This window comes from Panthera tigris, chromosome C1 (assembly GCF_018350195.1).
Source record: "Panthera tigris isolate Pti1 chromosome C1, P.tigris_Pti1_mat1.1, whole genome shotgun sequence".
In the NCBI taxonomy this organism is placed as follows: Eukaryota; Metazoa; Chordata; class Mammalia; order Carnivora; family Felidae; genus Panthera; species Panthera tigris.
In genome coordinates, this window is record NC_056667.1 from 16,547,362 (window position 1) to 16,560,708 (window position 13,347).

The window sequence follows — 13,347 nt, forward strand, 5'->3', positions numbered from 1 at the left end:
GCAGTGGGAGGGAACAAGGAAAGCTGGGAAGAGGCACCCACCAGGTTCCCCCAACACCCAAGGCCTCACACCTGCACACCTACGCACCTGCACACACACACTCGTACACACACACAGTCAGTCCCACTGAACACTCCAGGTCCAGCCCAGGATGCCACCCTGGATTCTGTTCTGTACCCCACCCCTTGTCCCCCAGGACCTCCTCTGCCCCTACAGCTCTGCACAGAGGATGCGTATCCTGGTGCTCTGTGCAGGGTCCAGGGGCTGATGTCCTGGGTCCAGGGCTGCGTTCTTACCCCGGCAGGATGAACTTCTTCCACCTGAGAGGGAGCTCCAGAGCCAGTGTGCCTCATCCACGCTCAGATATACCGGAGATCCACCCCCTTGCACACGAACAACTCAGAGATACAGCTGTCCCCGAAAGCACACGTGCGCACACAGACACGCATCAGGATTTGCACACATAGACCCAGGCCCGTAGAGACTCACTTGCATGGACAGCCCCCACCTTCAACGTCACCCACATCAGACACACAGAAGTGCAGCCAGTACACGTGTTCACACACATGTGGGGACAGATGCACGCACATGAAAATATGCACATTTTGGGCAGATACCACGTATTAAGAGGACCCTCAAACCTGCAGTTATGCCCACAGAAATGCATATGTACATATAAATGCACCCACAGATAAACTTACAGTCTCCAGTGAAAAAGGGACCACGTAGGGAGCAGGGACCATAGCAAGGGAGCTAAGAGGCGAGGTGGCAGGCAGAGCAGGGCCAGCTGGGCGGCTAGTGATGAGGTGCAGGTTCCTGGGACACCAGAAGAGAACTGAGTGAGGGTCAGGCCTGTGAGCCAGGAGGAGGGCGGCATTGGGGCAGAAGGGCCTGGGGGCTCTCGGAGCTATGACCTGAGAAGACAGTTTTCCCAGGTTTGGGTTGGAGGGAGGGGAACAGTTTCTCATCAGTAGATGCCGAGGGGTCCACATCTGGGATCCGGGCTCTGGGCTTTGGGCAGTACACGCTCAACTCCTCTCTTCCATTATCTTCTCCAGGAAGGAGGCAGCACCTTCCAGAATTGCAGGCTGGCAAACCCCAGAGTCCCCCTGCAGAGGTGACTTTGAACAGGCTCACCTGCCGAAGGCAGGCCACTGGCCTGAGAGAGAGGACATGTCCAGGGGAGGGGCAGCAGTTGGGGAAGAGACAAGGTCCACAAAGAGAGGCAGGAGAGAAGTCTTTGTCTAGGACAGGGCTAGGCATTGTCCAGGGGCCAGTGCATGCCATCCAGTCAATGCAGCAGGGTACCCACGGTGGGGCGGAGGGCAGCCACGCAGGTTGGACGGCCTGAGGCGTAGGTTCCACGAAGGACAGTCCTTCCTCCGGAAGGACACGAGTCCCTCCTGGGATCATCCCTGGGCTGGTACAGTGCCAGGACTGGCAAGGGAGACTGTTGGAGCTCCGGGAGGGGCGTCTATTCCCAGCTGGGCTCTTGCAAAGGTGGCAGTGCCCCAGCCTGGCCAAGTGCCCCTACGCCAGGTTCCTGCCAGGGGAGAGGAGGGCCCTGCACCTGCAGAGATGCCCCCCAGGCCCCACCAGGCTCATAGCCCCTTATCACTCTCTGGTGTGGATTATCCACCACTTTGGGGTGATCACCGAGGCGTTCACAGCCTGGCTGACATCCCCTGGCCACCCGAATTCTCCAGCCTCACCATCATGCACCGCGTCCTCAGGGAATGTAAATCAATTTAAGTATTAGTCTCAGCGAAATGGAATGGGGGAAGGTGACAGTGCTGGAGAAAAAAAGAAATCGCATAATGCCTTCCACAGTGGAACAGGAAAGGCTTAGGAATTATCTGTGCTTCTCAGAGCAGGAGAGGGACCCGTTTGATCTCCCAGAACAGCCCAGGCGGGTAGGCCCAAGAGGGATGCCCATAGACATCTTGCAGATGAGGAAACTGAGCACAGAGGGGTTAAGTGATTCAGTTCCCTGAAGGCCCTGAGAGATGGTGAGTTCAGTCCTCCCATTGGCAAATGCGGAGACCGGGCCCAGAGAGAAGAACTGACTTCACAGATGTCACACAGACCCATAGGCCAGCAGTGCAAGAGGCAGGAGGGAGCCCAGGCCTGGTGACCAGAAGGGTCTGCATTTCCAAGGGGACTCAGGCCTGGGCCAGGTGGGCCTCATACTGGAATTCTCTCCAGTCTGAAGAAACCTCCGGTGGGCCTGGAGCTTTCCTGGACAGACATCCTGCATTCCCACCCCACCCCCGGACCCCCCTAGGAGGGTGTGTGAGGTAGGGAGGAGGGGCACAAAGGGAGAGGAGAGGAGGGCAGGGTCAGGGAAGCTTCTGGAAGGAGTCACAACAAGCAGCCCTGGAATCCTATAGCTCTTCCTGAATCCGATAGAATCGACTTTTGACTTCTCTTTGGATTATCTGAGCCCCCTGGCTGGCTGATCAAGAATCCGCAGCAAATGTGGTGAGGCTTCCTGGGGTGGGAGGGGTCTGGAAAGCAGGGTCTGCAGACACCCACCCACCCTGAGAGTCAGGACCCTCCAGCGGGGAGGAGTCTGAGTGGTGGACATTTGTTCTGATTGCCCCTGGGTCGGGGCAGGTCTGAGCTGCATTCAGGGGAAGCTGGAGAAAGGGCCCTCCGGCTCCAAGACCCCATCTGGAATGTGGGTTGGAATGGGGGAGCCCCCGGGTCCCCGGCCCCGTCATCTCCCCAGACTAGGCTCTGCTAGTCTGGGGGAAACTGCAGTGCGGCCCCCTCCCCCTCCCACCAGCCAGCAGGAGGAGAGAGCTTGCCTGACCCAGTTTTCTCTCCATTGCCTGAGAGGAAGGGAAGGAGGCGGGAGGGCTTCTCTCTGCCTGCGCCCCTGGCGTGGGGCCGGCTTGGGGAGGGGAGATCCCTCTGCGGACGCTGGCTCCGTGGCCTGATCCCACCTGACCCCTGGGGACCCAGGGAGGCGGGCAGAGGCCCGACCCTCGTTCTCCGAGCTCTCTCTCCAGCCGGCCTTCCCTCTGGGGGCTCTGACAATGGGGTGGGAGGGTAAGAGGAGGGAGAAAATCAGCAAATAAGAGAGAGCATCCTCACTCCAGCATTTCCTGAAGACACTTGTCTCCATCTTTGAGGGGCAGGCGCAGAGCTATGCAAATCACAGGCAGAAGGACACCCAGCCTCCCTGCAGAAAAGTTCCAGGAGGGCCCCAGCTTTAACCCTCTGTAACGTGGCCCAGCCAGCCTAGTTGGAAGCCCATGATCGAAGGCTGGGAGAGGGGGTGCGTGGGAAGAGAGAGCGAAATGGAAAGCCGTGGGGAGGTGGAACCCAAAGCCCTCCGAACAGTCATCACCAGATAGATCAAAGGAAGCAGGGGCCCAGAGAGGGGAAGGGACTTACCCAGGGCACACAGCATTTGAGATTCAAACCCTGATTTCTGAACAGGTTAGTGCCGCTTCCTCACCTCAAAGTGAATGGGTAGGTCTGAGGTCCAAGGAGAGAGGCGGGAGGGGCAGGACTTCGGGAAAGGGAATTCGCGTTAATAAGGCATTGACTCCGGGCTCCACAGTTTACCCTCTGTCAGCACTGGGTATTATTATCCCCATTTTACAGAGGAGGAAATTGAGGGTCAGAGAAGTGAAGGTCACCTGCTACTGTGTAGCTGCATTGAGAGATGAGCCCAGCAGTGTCTGGTTCCAAAGGCAAGCTCTTCTCTGTTGTGTTGTGGAGGCTTTGCAGGTTCCCCTTGGAGGATCTGGCTTAGAATAGACTCGTCTTCCGGGCCAGCACTCCTTTCTCAACCGCGGTGACTGCTCAAGGGTCCTGCCAGGGCTGGGGGCGCTGTCTGCGGTTGCCTCGGCAGGTGCTCTGAACACCAGCCCTGCCGGCTCCGCCTGTGGGGCTCCAAGCATGTTCCCGAACTTCCCCGAGGCTCCGTGTTCTCATTGGTAAAGAGATAAGAATCAGCACCTCTCCGCAGTTGTGCAGGTCACAGAGGAGGCGTCCAAAGCGCCCCTCGCAGAGCTCGGCACATAGTAGGTGCCGAGGGGCCGCTCTTACTCCTCCCAATCTCTTCGCATCAGACGTGCACGGAGGACTTATTAGGTGCCAGGCATCTCCAGCGAGACGGTGGTGATTGCAAAGCCGGGGCCAGTCCTCCTGTGGGACAAATGACCGCAGAGTGTGAATGTTGGTGGGTGCTTTTGGATGCTGTCGTGTCCCACGAGAGAGACGGGGATCAGGTTGTCCCTTACAACACCCTGTAAGACAGGATCCACTGTCACGCCCATTTTTCACAGGAGGAACCTGGGGCTCAGGGAGGGGCAGGGACTTGTTCAGGGACACACAGCTCCTAAAGTGGCAAGGCTGGGATTCTGGCCCGGGCCTCCTGGACTCCCGAGCCCGTCTCTTAACCATCCCGCTGCATCACCAACCAGGGAAACCCAGCGCTTGGGGCAGCTTGCGTTCTGGGGGTTTGGCCGAGGTGGTGGAAGGAGGCTTCGGGCAAGAGGGACAACTCGAACCGAGCCTTGAAGGAGAAGGGAAATGAGAAAGACCACAGACACAGAGCTGGTGTGGGCTGGCCTGAGTGAAGACCCGTATGGCCAGGTGGGGCTGCTCTGTGGGACAGGGGAAGGGTGTCCCAGGGGCTGATGCTTTCTTGTCTCCTGTTTTACAGTGAACTTGCTGGACACATCAACCATCCATGGAGACTGGGGCTGGCTCACGTATCCGGCTCATGGGGTAGGTGATAGGCAGTGGGGCCAGCGTCATCCTCTATGAGCAGAGAAAGGCTCTGACTCACAGTCTTATCATCAGATAGATCAAAAGGAAGCAGATGCCCAGAGAGGGGAAAGGACTTACCCAAGGCCACACAGCAGTTAGAAACAGAGCTGCTGATTCTTTCCTTCTTCCTCCCTCCCTTCCTTCCTTCCTCCCTCCCTCCCTTTTTTCCTCCCTCCCTCCCTCCCTCCCTCCCTTCCTTCCTCCCTTCCATCCATCCACTATGCATTCATTCCTACCCTCCCACCTTTCTGCCTTCCTGCTTTCCTACCTTCCTACTTTCCTCCCATCTTCCTACCTTCCTTCCTTTCCTGTGTGCAGACCCTTGGGATTACAGAACCATCTGGTGCTGGGCTGCCAGTCCTTAAGTGTAAGGCCCCAAGTGTGGGATCCTTATATCTGGGGTCTGGGCCTACAGAGTCACATGCCACAACTGGGCCCAGGGTCGCCGGGGACGTGCCAATGGCCAGGAGCGGCCAGGAAAGGGCCCCAGCCAGGCCTTTCATGCCTCTCACGCCCCGTCCTCGCCAGGAGCTGTCCAGACCCCTGGACCCCCCCACCTGCCTCTCTCTTCTGTCAGAATCATCTGGATGGGGGCGCCTGGGTGGCGCAGTCGGTTAAGCGTCCGACTTCAGCCAGGTCACGATCTCGCGGTCCGTGAGTTCGAGCCCCGCGTCAGGCTCTGGGCTGATGGCTCGGAGCCTGGAGCCTGTTTCCGATTCTGTGTCTCCCTCTCTCTCTGCCCCTCCCCCGTTCATGCTCTGTCTCTCTCTGTCCCAAAAATAAATAAAAAATGTTGAAAAAAAAAATTTTTTAAAAAGAATCATCTGGATGGCACTGCTAGAACCCACTGTGGCCAAACCCCCAGGCCCATATGGCCTCCACGGTGACCCTGGGCTGAGCCCATCAGGTCTCTTTGGGTTGTGTGCTCTCAGGCAGGGGGCCCCTCCCATCTTCCCGGGGAGCTGGCGCGGTAACCTCAGGGTGTCCAGGGACAACGCTGCACCGTCCCCGTCCCTCCACGTGTCTTATCCAGATCCCAGGGTGAGCAGGGCAGTCAAGCCAAAGTGAACCCGTGAGCCTGGCAGAGGCCCGATTCTGCCATCGACAAACGGGTGGCCCTGGTGGTCACCACTTCACTCCCTGAGTCCCAGTTCCCCAGCTGTTGGAAGGGATGTGCCTGTGACAGTGTCATGGGGTTTGCTGCAAGGGTGAGGGGAGGTGACACCTGGTCTGGGCACCGTGCCTGGCACATGGTGTGCCCTCACTGGGCACTGTCATCGTTATTAGTGTGTGTCAGTTGCATGTCACATACGTGTCCTCCTGCAAGGGTGCTCAGAAACGCACCCTCACATCCCCGCCATAGACACAGGCACATCGAGTACGCATGACTTGTTTCATGAACACTGGCTTCCGCGGCTCTGGAGATGAGGGGAATGATATTAATGATGATGAGGGCGATGTTGATGTCAAGAGTTAGTGTTCATGAAGGGAGTAGGGGTATGTCTTCACTTTGGGGTAGGGTTTTTGTTTATTTAAGTAGGTTTCAAGTGATAGGGTTTTAGTTTGTTTTAAGTAGGTTTCATGTCCAGTGTGGAGCCCAGCTCGGGGCTTGAACTCATGACCCTGAGATCGAGAGTTGGACACTTACCCCGTTGAGCCACACAGGCACCCCAGGGTGGTGTTTTCGTCCGGGTCATTTGTGGCCTGTGGCTGGGGTCAGGCCAGAGCCCCCCTCTTCTCTCCCTGGAGGTTTCGTGTCCTGGCAGCAGTAAGCTGAGTCCATTGTCATCAGCCCCCATGCAGCAGGCTTCGGGGAGCTTCTCAGGCAGGCCACAGGGGCCTAAGAACCAGGAGGGAACTCCTTTCTGCCAGAGCAGGTCAGCCCTGCCTGAGGGTAAAGGCTGGGTCTTTGGGGTATCTCTGTACCTCCCTGGGCCTCAGTCTCTCTTTGTGGAATGCTCCTCTGTGTGTGCCCCCAGATGGCTGTCTCCCAGGGGTGAGCATGGGTGAGAAAGGGCTTGATAAAGTGGGCCAGCTCTGCCAGTGGCGGGGGGCCGACCTTTGAGTGGGTGACTGCCTGGCTGATGGCTGGGTCAGCATTTCCCCTGAGACTCAGCAGCCAGGAAGGAGTGGGCCTGGCCCCAGGTTGGCTCTGGGGGTCTCTGTCCCTCTGTCCTACTCAGAACTTAGGACTTGGTTTTTAGAGTAACAAGGAATTGTAAAGGTTTTAAGCAGGTGGGGAGCATGACCAGACTTGTCGATGATTTTCTGGAAATCTAAGGCTTGTGTGCTTGCAGAATGCTCTAAAGCACGGCTCAGAGTTACCTTACTTGTTTAGGAGTTAGAACAAATAACGTATATTCACATAGCTCTGAATAATTCACAGACATTATCTCGTAATCCCCACAACCCATCCTGTGAGTAGGTACAGCCACCCCATTTCACGGATGAGGAAACTGAGGCTCAGAGCAGCAAGAAATAATTTGTCCACCATCAGGCAGGTTCCAAATGGTGGGCTCAAACTCCAGTCTCTCTGGCCCGGAGCCTGTGCTGAGTCCCTGGTGTTCTCTTTGGTCTGTGTCCTCATTGTGAGGGGGTGGGAGGCAATCCAGCGTTGTCTGCTCAGCCAGGGGCCACCTTCCACCTTTATGGGACCTGGAGAATGGGCTTGTCCAGAGAGGAAGGAAGGCTGGGTGAGATCCCTGGGTCCCAAACTCTGGATGTCGAGCCTGTTCCAGGCTAGCAGGTGAGGCATACAGATCCCTGCATCCAGGGGGTCTGGGGAGGTGCCTGGGAATCTTTTGTTTCATAAACTTTCCAGGTGATTCTCCTGCCCAGCTGGCTAGGGAGCCTGTGGACGTGGTCCTTGTGTTCCAGGCACCCCTCTGATTCTGAAGTTTCCTAAATAGCCTGGGAACAAGGGTCATCCAGGGCTGTCTCCAGCGTCAGCAAAATGACCAGATTGTCAGGCAAGGCTGCACGGCCTAGGAGCCAAGAGTCTGGGTCTTGGATGAGCCGTTACGCTGCTGCCTTTAATCAGTGTGACTCAGGCAAGTCACTTACCTCGCCTCCACCTCCCCGTTTATAACACGGGGATGATCGCAGTTGCCATCAATGAGGATGCATGAAAGGGACATTTCCTGGTGAGAAATCGGAAGCCCTGAGAAGTTAAGCAACTCTGCTAAGGTTGGGGGGAGTCTGGCCCCAGGACCCAGACTCTTAATCAGGATGTGCCCCTCCCTCCACACGTTGGGACGCACTCCCCCTCTTCTGGTGAATTAACCGGTGATGCTGCCCTGGGATGAAAGTCACGTTCTGTTGTCTCACCTGGTCCCCTGGAGTAGGTGGGAGGGGCTGGAATCGGCCCCTCCCCGCCAATTTCACCGGAGCGCAAGCTTCAGAGAGGGGAGGTGATGTGCCCAGGGCTGCACAGCTGGTCCAGGGCATTCTGTTCCAGACAGAGGACGGAGTTGCAGAGCAGGGGTGGGGGCCGGTGCCGGGGTGGAGAACAGGGCTCATTCCGTCCTTGCACCAGCCTCCAGGAATTCGTGCCTCTCTGGGTGTCTGCGGCAGCCCCTGGGGCCGGCAGGGCAAGGCCAGGCCATCGGCACCGGTAGGGCGGCTGGAGCGGACTCAGATGGAGCTGATTAATTTATCCAGGTTCCCGGCAGGAAACGGACAGGGAGCAGCTGGCTGGCTCTTTGGTGCTCCGTTAATTGTGACAATGACTTTAACCCCAGATGTGACACCACGCTGCCCAGAGGCCCTGGCTGCGGTGGGGGGCACAGGGGGGCCCTGTAGGGGTAGGGGGTGTAGGAGGCATCAACTCTCGGGTGAGGCTGGCACACCGCGGACCTCTTCCCCAGGGGGCCCGGAGGCAGGCGCCGGTGGGCTAGGAAGATGCTGCTGGGTCGGCGTTGTAGGAGTGCTGTTCCTCTGGTGCCTTGCTGGGCCAGGCCCAAGCCAAAGCACTTGGCAGCCTACGTCTTTCGTCCTCTCGAGCCTCACTGAGGCGGGCCTGCCTGAGCCCCATTTTACGCGGGTGGGCACTGAGGGTAGAGACCACGTGGCTGGCCAAGACAAGGAGAGATGGAGGGGCTTTTGTCAGACTTCAGACCCCCGAGGCCCCACTCCAACCCTCGTGAATTACTCAGAGCCCCACAGATTCTCAGAACGTCACGAGGAGCAGTTTTTACCTCCCACCCCCCTTAAGTAAGAGGATCTCTAGTTCAAGGGCAACTGCCCATAGAGGCCCGAGAAAGGACAGCAAGGCATTGCATCTCTGGCCGAGCCAAGGCAGGGACCCGGAGCCCCTCCCCTCCATCTGCCTTCAGCCCCCAGCCCTTCCTTGGGGCCATCAGGAGTCCACTGAACTCAGCCCACAATAACTGCTTCTGGCCAACCAGCATTCTGCAGTTGAGGAAGCTGGGGCCCAGAGAGGAATGGGAGCTTGCCCGAGGTCACACAGCTGGTTAGAGACCAAGAGGTCTTGATCTCTTGGCTCCTGGCTCATTTGTCAACACTGGATCTTGGAGGTGAATCTTCTGTGTCCAAACTGGGCTATTTGGTGCTCGAGGGACATTGCTCATACTCCCCCTGCAAGAGCTTCCTGCTTCAGCCTGCAGGAAGTTCCACCCCCCTCTGGATGCCCAACGTCTTTGGCATAGGGCGCCCAACCACCTTGTCTGATGCGCTGTGAGACGGTCAAGGGGAGGGAGTATTTCTGGCATGTTGCTTTCCTTGTTTTTAAAAAAGTTGTGGTAGGGGCACCTGGGTGGGTCAACTGGTTGAGCGTCTGACTCTTGACTTCGGCTCTGGTCATGATCCCAGGGTTGTGAGATCGAGCCCCGCGTAGGCTCTAAGTGTGGAGCCTGCTTGGGATTTCTCTCTCTCTCTCTCTCTCTCCCTCTGCCCCGTCCCCCCGTTCACTCTCTCTCTAAAACATTAAAAAAAAAAATTTAATGAAGCCGTTGAACTGGGTTTAAAAAACCAATTGTGGTGAGATACACATAACATAAAATTTCCGAACCACATTCTAACCGCTTTTTAAGTGTACAATTCAGTGGCATTAAGTACATTCACTGTGTCGTGTGACCATCACCACCATCCATCTCCAGAACTTTCATCTTACCAAACTGAAACTCTGTCCGCATGAAACACCAGCCTCCCGTTCCCCAGCCCCCCCGGCCCCTGACAACCACCATTCCATTTTCTGTTTCCGTGGATCTAAGTGCCTCGTATAAGTGGAATCATAAAATATATGTTCTTTCACCGGCTTATTTCACTTTGTAGAATATCCTCAAGGTTCACCCATGTCGTAGCATGCATCTGGCTTTCCTTCCTTTTCAAGGCCGAATAATATCCCATTGTTTGGATATACTGCATTTTGTTTACCCATTCATCCAACGATGGACCCATTTGGGTCATTTCTACCTTTTGGCTGTTGTGAATAATGCTGCTGTGAACATGAGTGTGTAAGTATTTGTTTGAGACGCTGCCTTCGATTCTTTTGTGTATATATTCCCAGAAGTAGAGTTGTTGGACCGTAGGGTAGTTCTGTTTTTGACTTGCCGAGGAACCTCCATACTGTTTTCCACCGTGGCTGCACCATTTTACTTTCCCACCAACAGGGCACAGGGGCTCCAGTTTCTCCACATCCTCACCTACATTCGTTATTTTCTGTTGTTTTGATAGTAGCCATCCTAGTGTGTGTGTGTGTGTGTGGAGTGGTATTGCATTGTGGTTTTGATTTGTATTTACCCTCATGATTAGGGATGGTGAGCATCTTTCCATGTAGTATTTGACCATCTGTATATATTCTTTGGAGAAACGTCTATTCAAGTCCTTTGCCCATTTTTTAAATTGGGCTGTTTGGTTCTTTGTTGTTGAGTTGTAGGAGTTCTTTATATATTCTGGATATTAATCCCTTATCAGACACGTGATGCGCAGGGCTGTTGCCTTTCGCTCTGTTGATTGTGTCTGATTTATTTCTGAATCACTGATAACCTGGCTAGCGCCTGGCCCAGAAACCACCACGTTCAATGTCCCCACATCCTAGTACTCCCTTTCTCAAGGATCTGAGGCATAGTCAGGTTCACGAATTAGAAAGATCCCTCTGGCGACTGATAGGGAAACTGGACCCGTGGGCTCCCTGAATCACTCAAACAGAATACCCCCAAACTCCCCCCCACCTCCGGGAGTGTTTGGAGTCACCATGTAGAAACAAGGTTGGATTTTGTAGCTTTGGCATCAATTCCAGTGCTGGCTCCACCGGTCACCAGCCGGGTGACCTCAGACATGTGGCTCACACGTCTGAGCCTGTCTTTGCTCCAATGCAGCAAAACACGCTTTCCCAGAAGGATGTGGAGCTCTCTAGAGTGCCTGACGTCTGTGACAGTCCAGTAGGAGGTCAGCAACCCAAGGGCAGAGACCCAAGTTCCATCTTCTTCCCCAGGATGCCCCCGGGGCCATGCATGTTGCATGTGGCACCTGGCCGGGGCGACCGGCAGGAGAGGGCGAGGTGCTGCCTCTCGAGTCAGCGCTGTGCTCTCTCTGCCCGCAGTGGGACTCCATCAACGAGGTGGACGAGTCTTTCCAGCCCATCCACACGTACCAGGTGTGCAACGTCATGAGCCCCAACCAGAACAACTGGCTGCGCACGAGCTGGGTGCCCCGCGACGGTGCCCGGCGGGTCTACGCCGAGATCAAGTTCACCCTGCGTGACTGCAACAGCATGCCCGGCGTGCTGGGCACCTGCAAGGAGACCTTCAACCTCTACTACCTGGAGTCGGACCGTGACCTGGGCGCCAGCACGCAGGAGAGCAAGTTCCTCAAGATCGACACCATTGCGGCCGACGAGAGCTTCACGGGGGCCGACCTGGGCGTGCGGCGCCTCAAGCTCAACACGGAGGTGCGCGGCGTGGGCCCCCTCAGCAAGCGCGGCTTCTATCTGGCCTTCCAGGACATCGGCGCGTGCCTCGCCATCCTGTCTCTCCGCATCTACTACAAGAAGTGCCCCACCATGGTGCGCAACCTGGCTGCCTTCTCGGAGGCGGTGACGGGGGCCGACTCGTCCTCGCTGGTGGAGGTGCGGGGCCAGTGCGTGCGGCACTCTGAGGAGCGGGACACGCCCAAGATGTACTGCAGCGCCGAGGGCGAGTGGCTGGTGCCCATTGGCAAGTGCGTGTGCAGCGCTGGCTACGAGGAGCGGCGGGACGCCTGCGTGGGTGAGTGCGCCACGCGGGGGGCACGTGGGCTCAGTCCGGGCGGGGCGTGGGGGCCGTGGCGGTCGGCAGGGATCCGGGCGGCGAGCTCAGCACCTGGGAAGATGGGTGACCCTCCAGGGTTCGTGGGTCAGCGAATACACCAGGCCGCCTGCGTGCGTGGGAGCGTGTGCGTGGGAGCAGGGCAGAGAGAACGGAGGCAGGCACGCCGCAGCCGGGTGGCGCCCTCTGTGGGCGCCGTGGAGGGGTACGTCTAAGCACGCCCGTGTGCTCGGGCACATACCTGTGCGAGGGAACGATTCTAGGAGCTCACGTGCGTCGGGCATCGTTTTAGGCACTTTTCACATATTAACTCATTTAGTCTCCGGGCCTCCCCTGTGACATAGAAGCTACTCTTATCCTGGTTTCATAGACAAGGAGACGGAGGCACAGAGAGGCAGAGGAACTTGCCCGGGGGCACACAGCGCGGGAGTGGCAGAGCTGTGACTTGAACCCAGAAGTCTGGCACCCGAGTCTGTGCTTAAAACCGCCAAACTTGTACGGAGTGGAGGGAAGTGGAACCAGTCCGTGGGTGAATGAGTGCAGTCTGGGGCACCCAGGGGGTACTCTCTAGGTTGGGCGTGTCACTGGGGCACCTGGACCAGCCTGCCGGTGTTTGGGGGGGAGGGGGATCTTACCCAGGGACCTGTGGGAGGGGACAGCCAAGGTCCTTGTGAAGGGGAAGGCGGAGAAGGCAGCAGCGTGGCACCTGTCTCCCCATGAGCATGCTGCTGGGGTTCCCACGCCAGAGACTGAGAGCAGGACCCACACCCCAGGCTGCGTGGACGTGCCTCACGCTTCCACTGTGCCCCTCTGGGGGCAGTGTCACGAGGCATCCCAAGCACCCGGGTCACCGGGAGAGTCGGCTGGACAGACAGCTGGTGACCCAGCTGTACTGGTCTCCTCCTGGTTGCCCTCTGCCCTTCCTTGGCCTCCCCGGGGGCTGGGCACACGGCAGCTCAGCCACTCAGAGCATAGTGAAGCCTGCTGTTGGGACCACTGGTTCTCCTGGGGAAGGAGGAGGTTCCTGTGCAGGGAGCAGAGAGACTAGGGCCTGGCCCCAGATAGGAATTGGGACGGGGCCCATCCCTTTGCCCCAGCAGGCAGGCAGGGCCCCTTAGTGCTCACAGGACTGAGGAGGGCACAGGCTGACAATTTCAGGTGATGCTCAAGGTAGTTCTGTGGGATCAGGATCTCCCGTGCAGCCACTAGGCCCTTTCCAGCCCCTCTCGGGGGGCTCTGGTTTCCTTAAGAAGTCCTTCTTCGCACTCCCAACTGCTGTGAGTCTTTGCTTCTC

At 57.3% G+C, this 13,347-nt stretch overlaps 1 protein-coding gene across 1 annotated transcript in view; it reads left to right on the forward strand.

Moving 5' to 3' along the window:
• Positions 1-4,689: 4,689 nt before the first annotated feature.
• The window catches only part of EPHA8 (EPH receptor A8), a 30,359-nt gene continuing 21,701 nt past the window's right edge, over positions 4,690-13,347 (forward strand). Inside the window, exons 1-2 of the mRNA XM_042997041.1 lie at positions 4,690-4,746; positions 11,351-12,014. Of these exons, the coding sequence (XP_042852975.1) occupies positions 11,417-12,014 (598 nt within the window). The 5' untranslated portion in view covers positions 4,690-4,746; positions 11,351-11,416. The remainder of the gene's footprint in view (positions 4,747-11,350; positions 12,015-13,347) is intronic.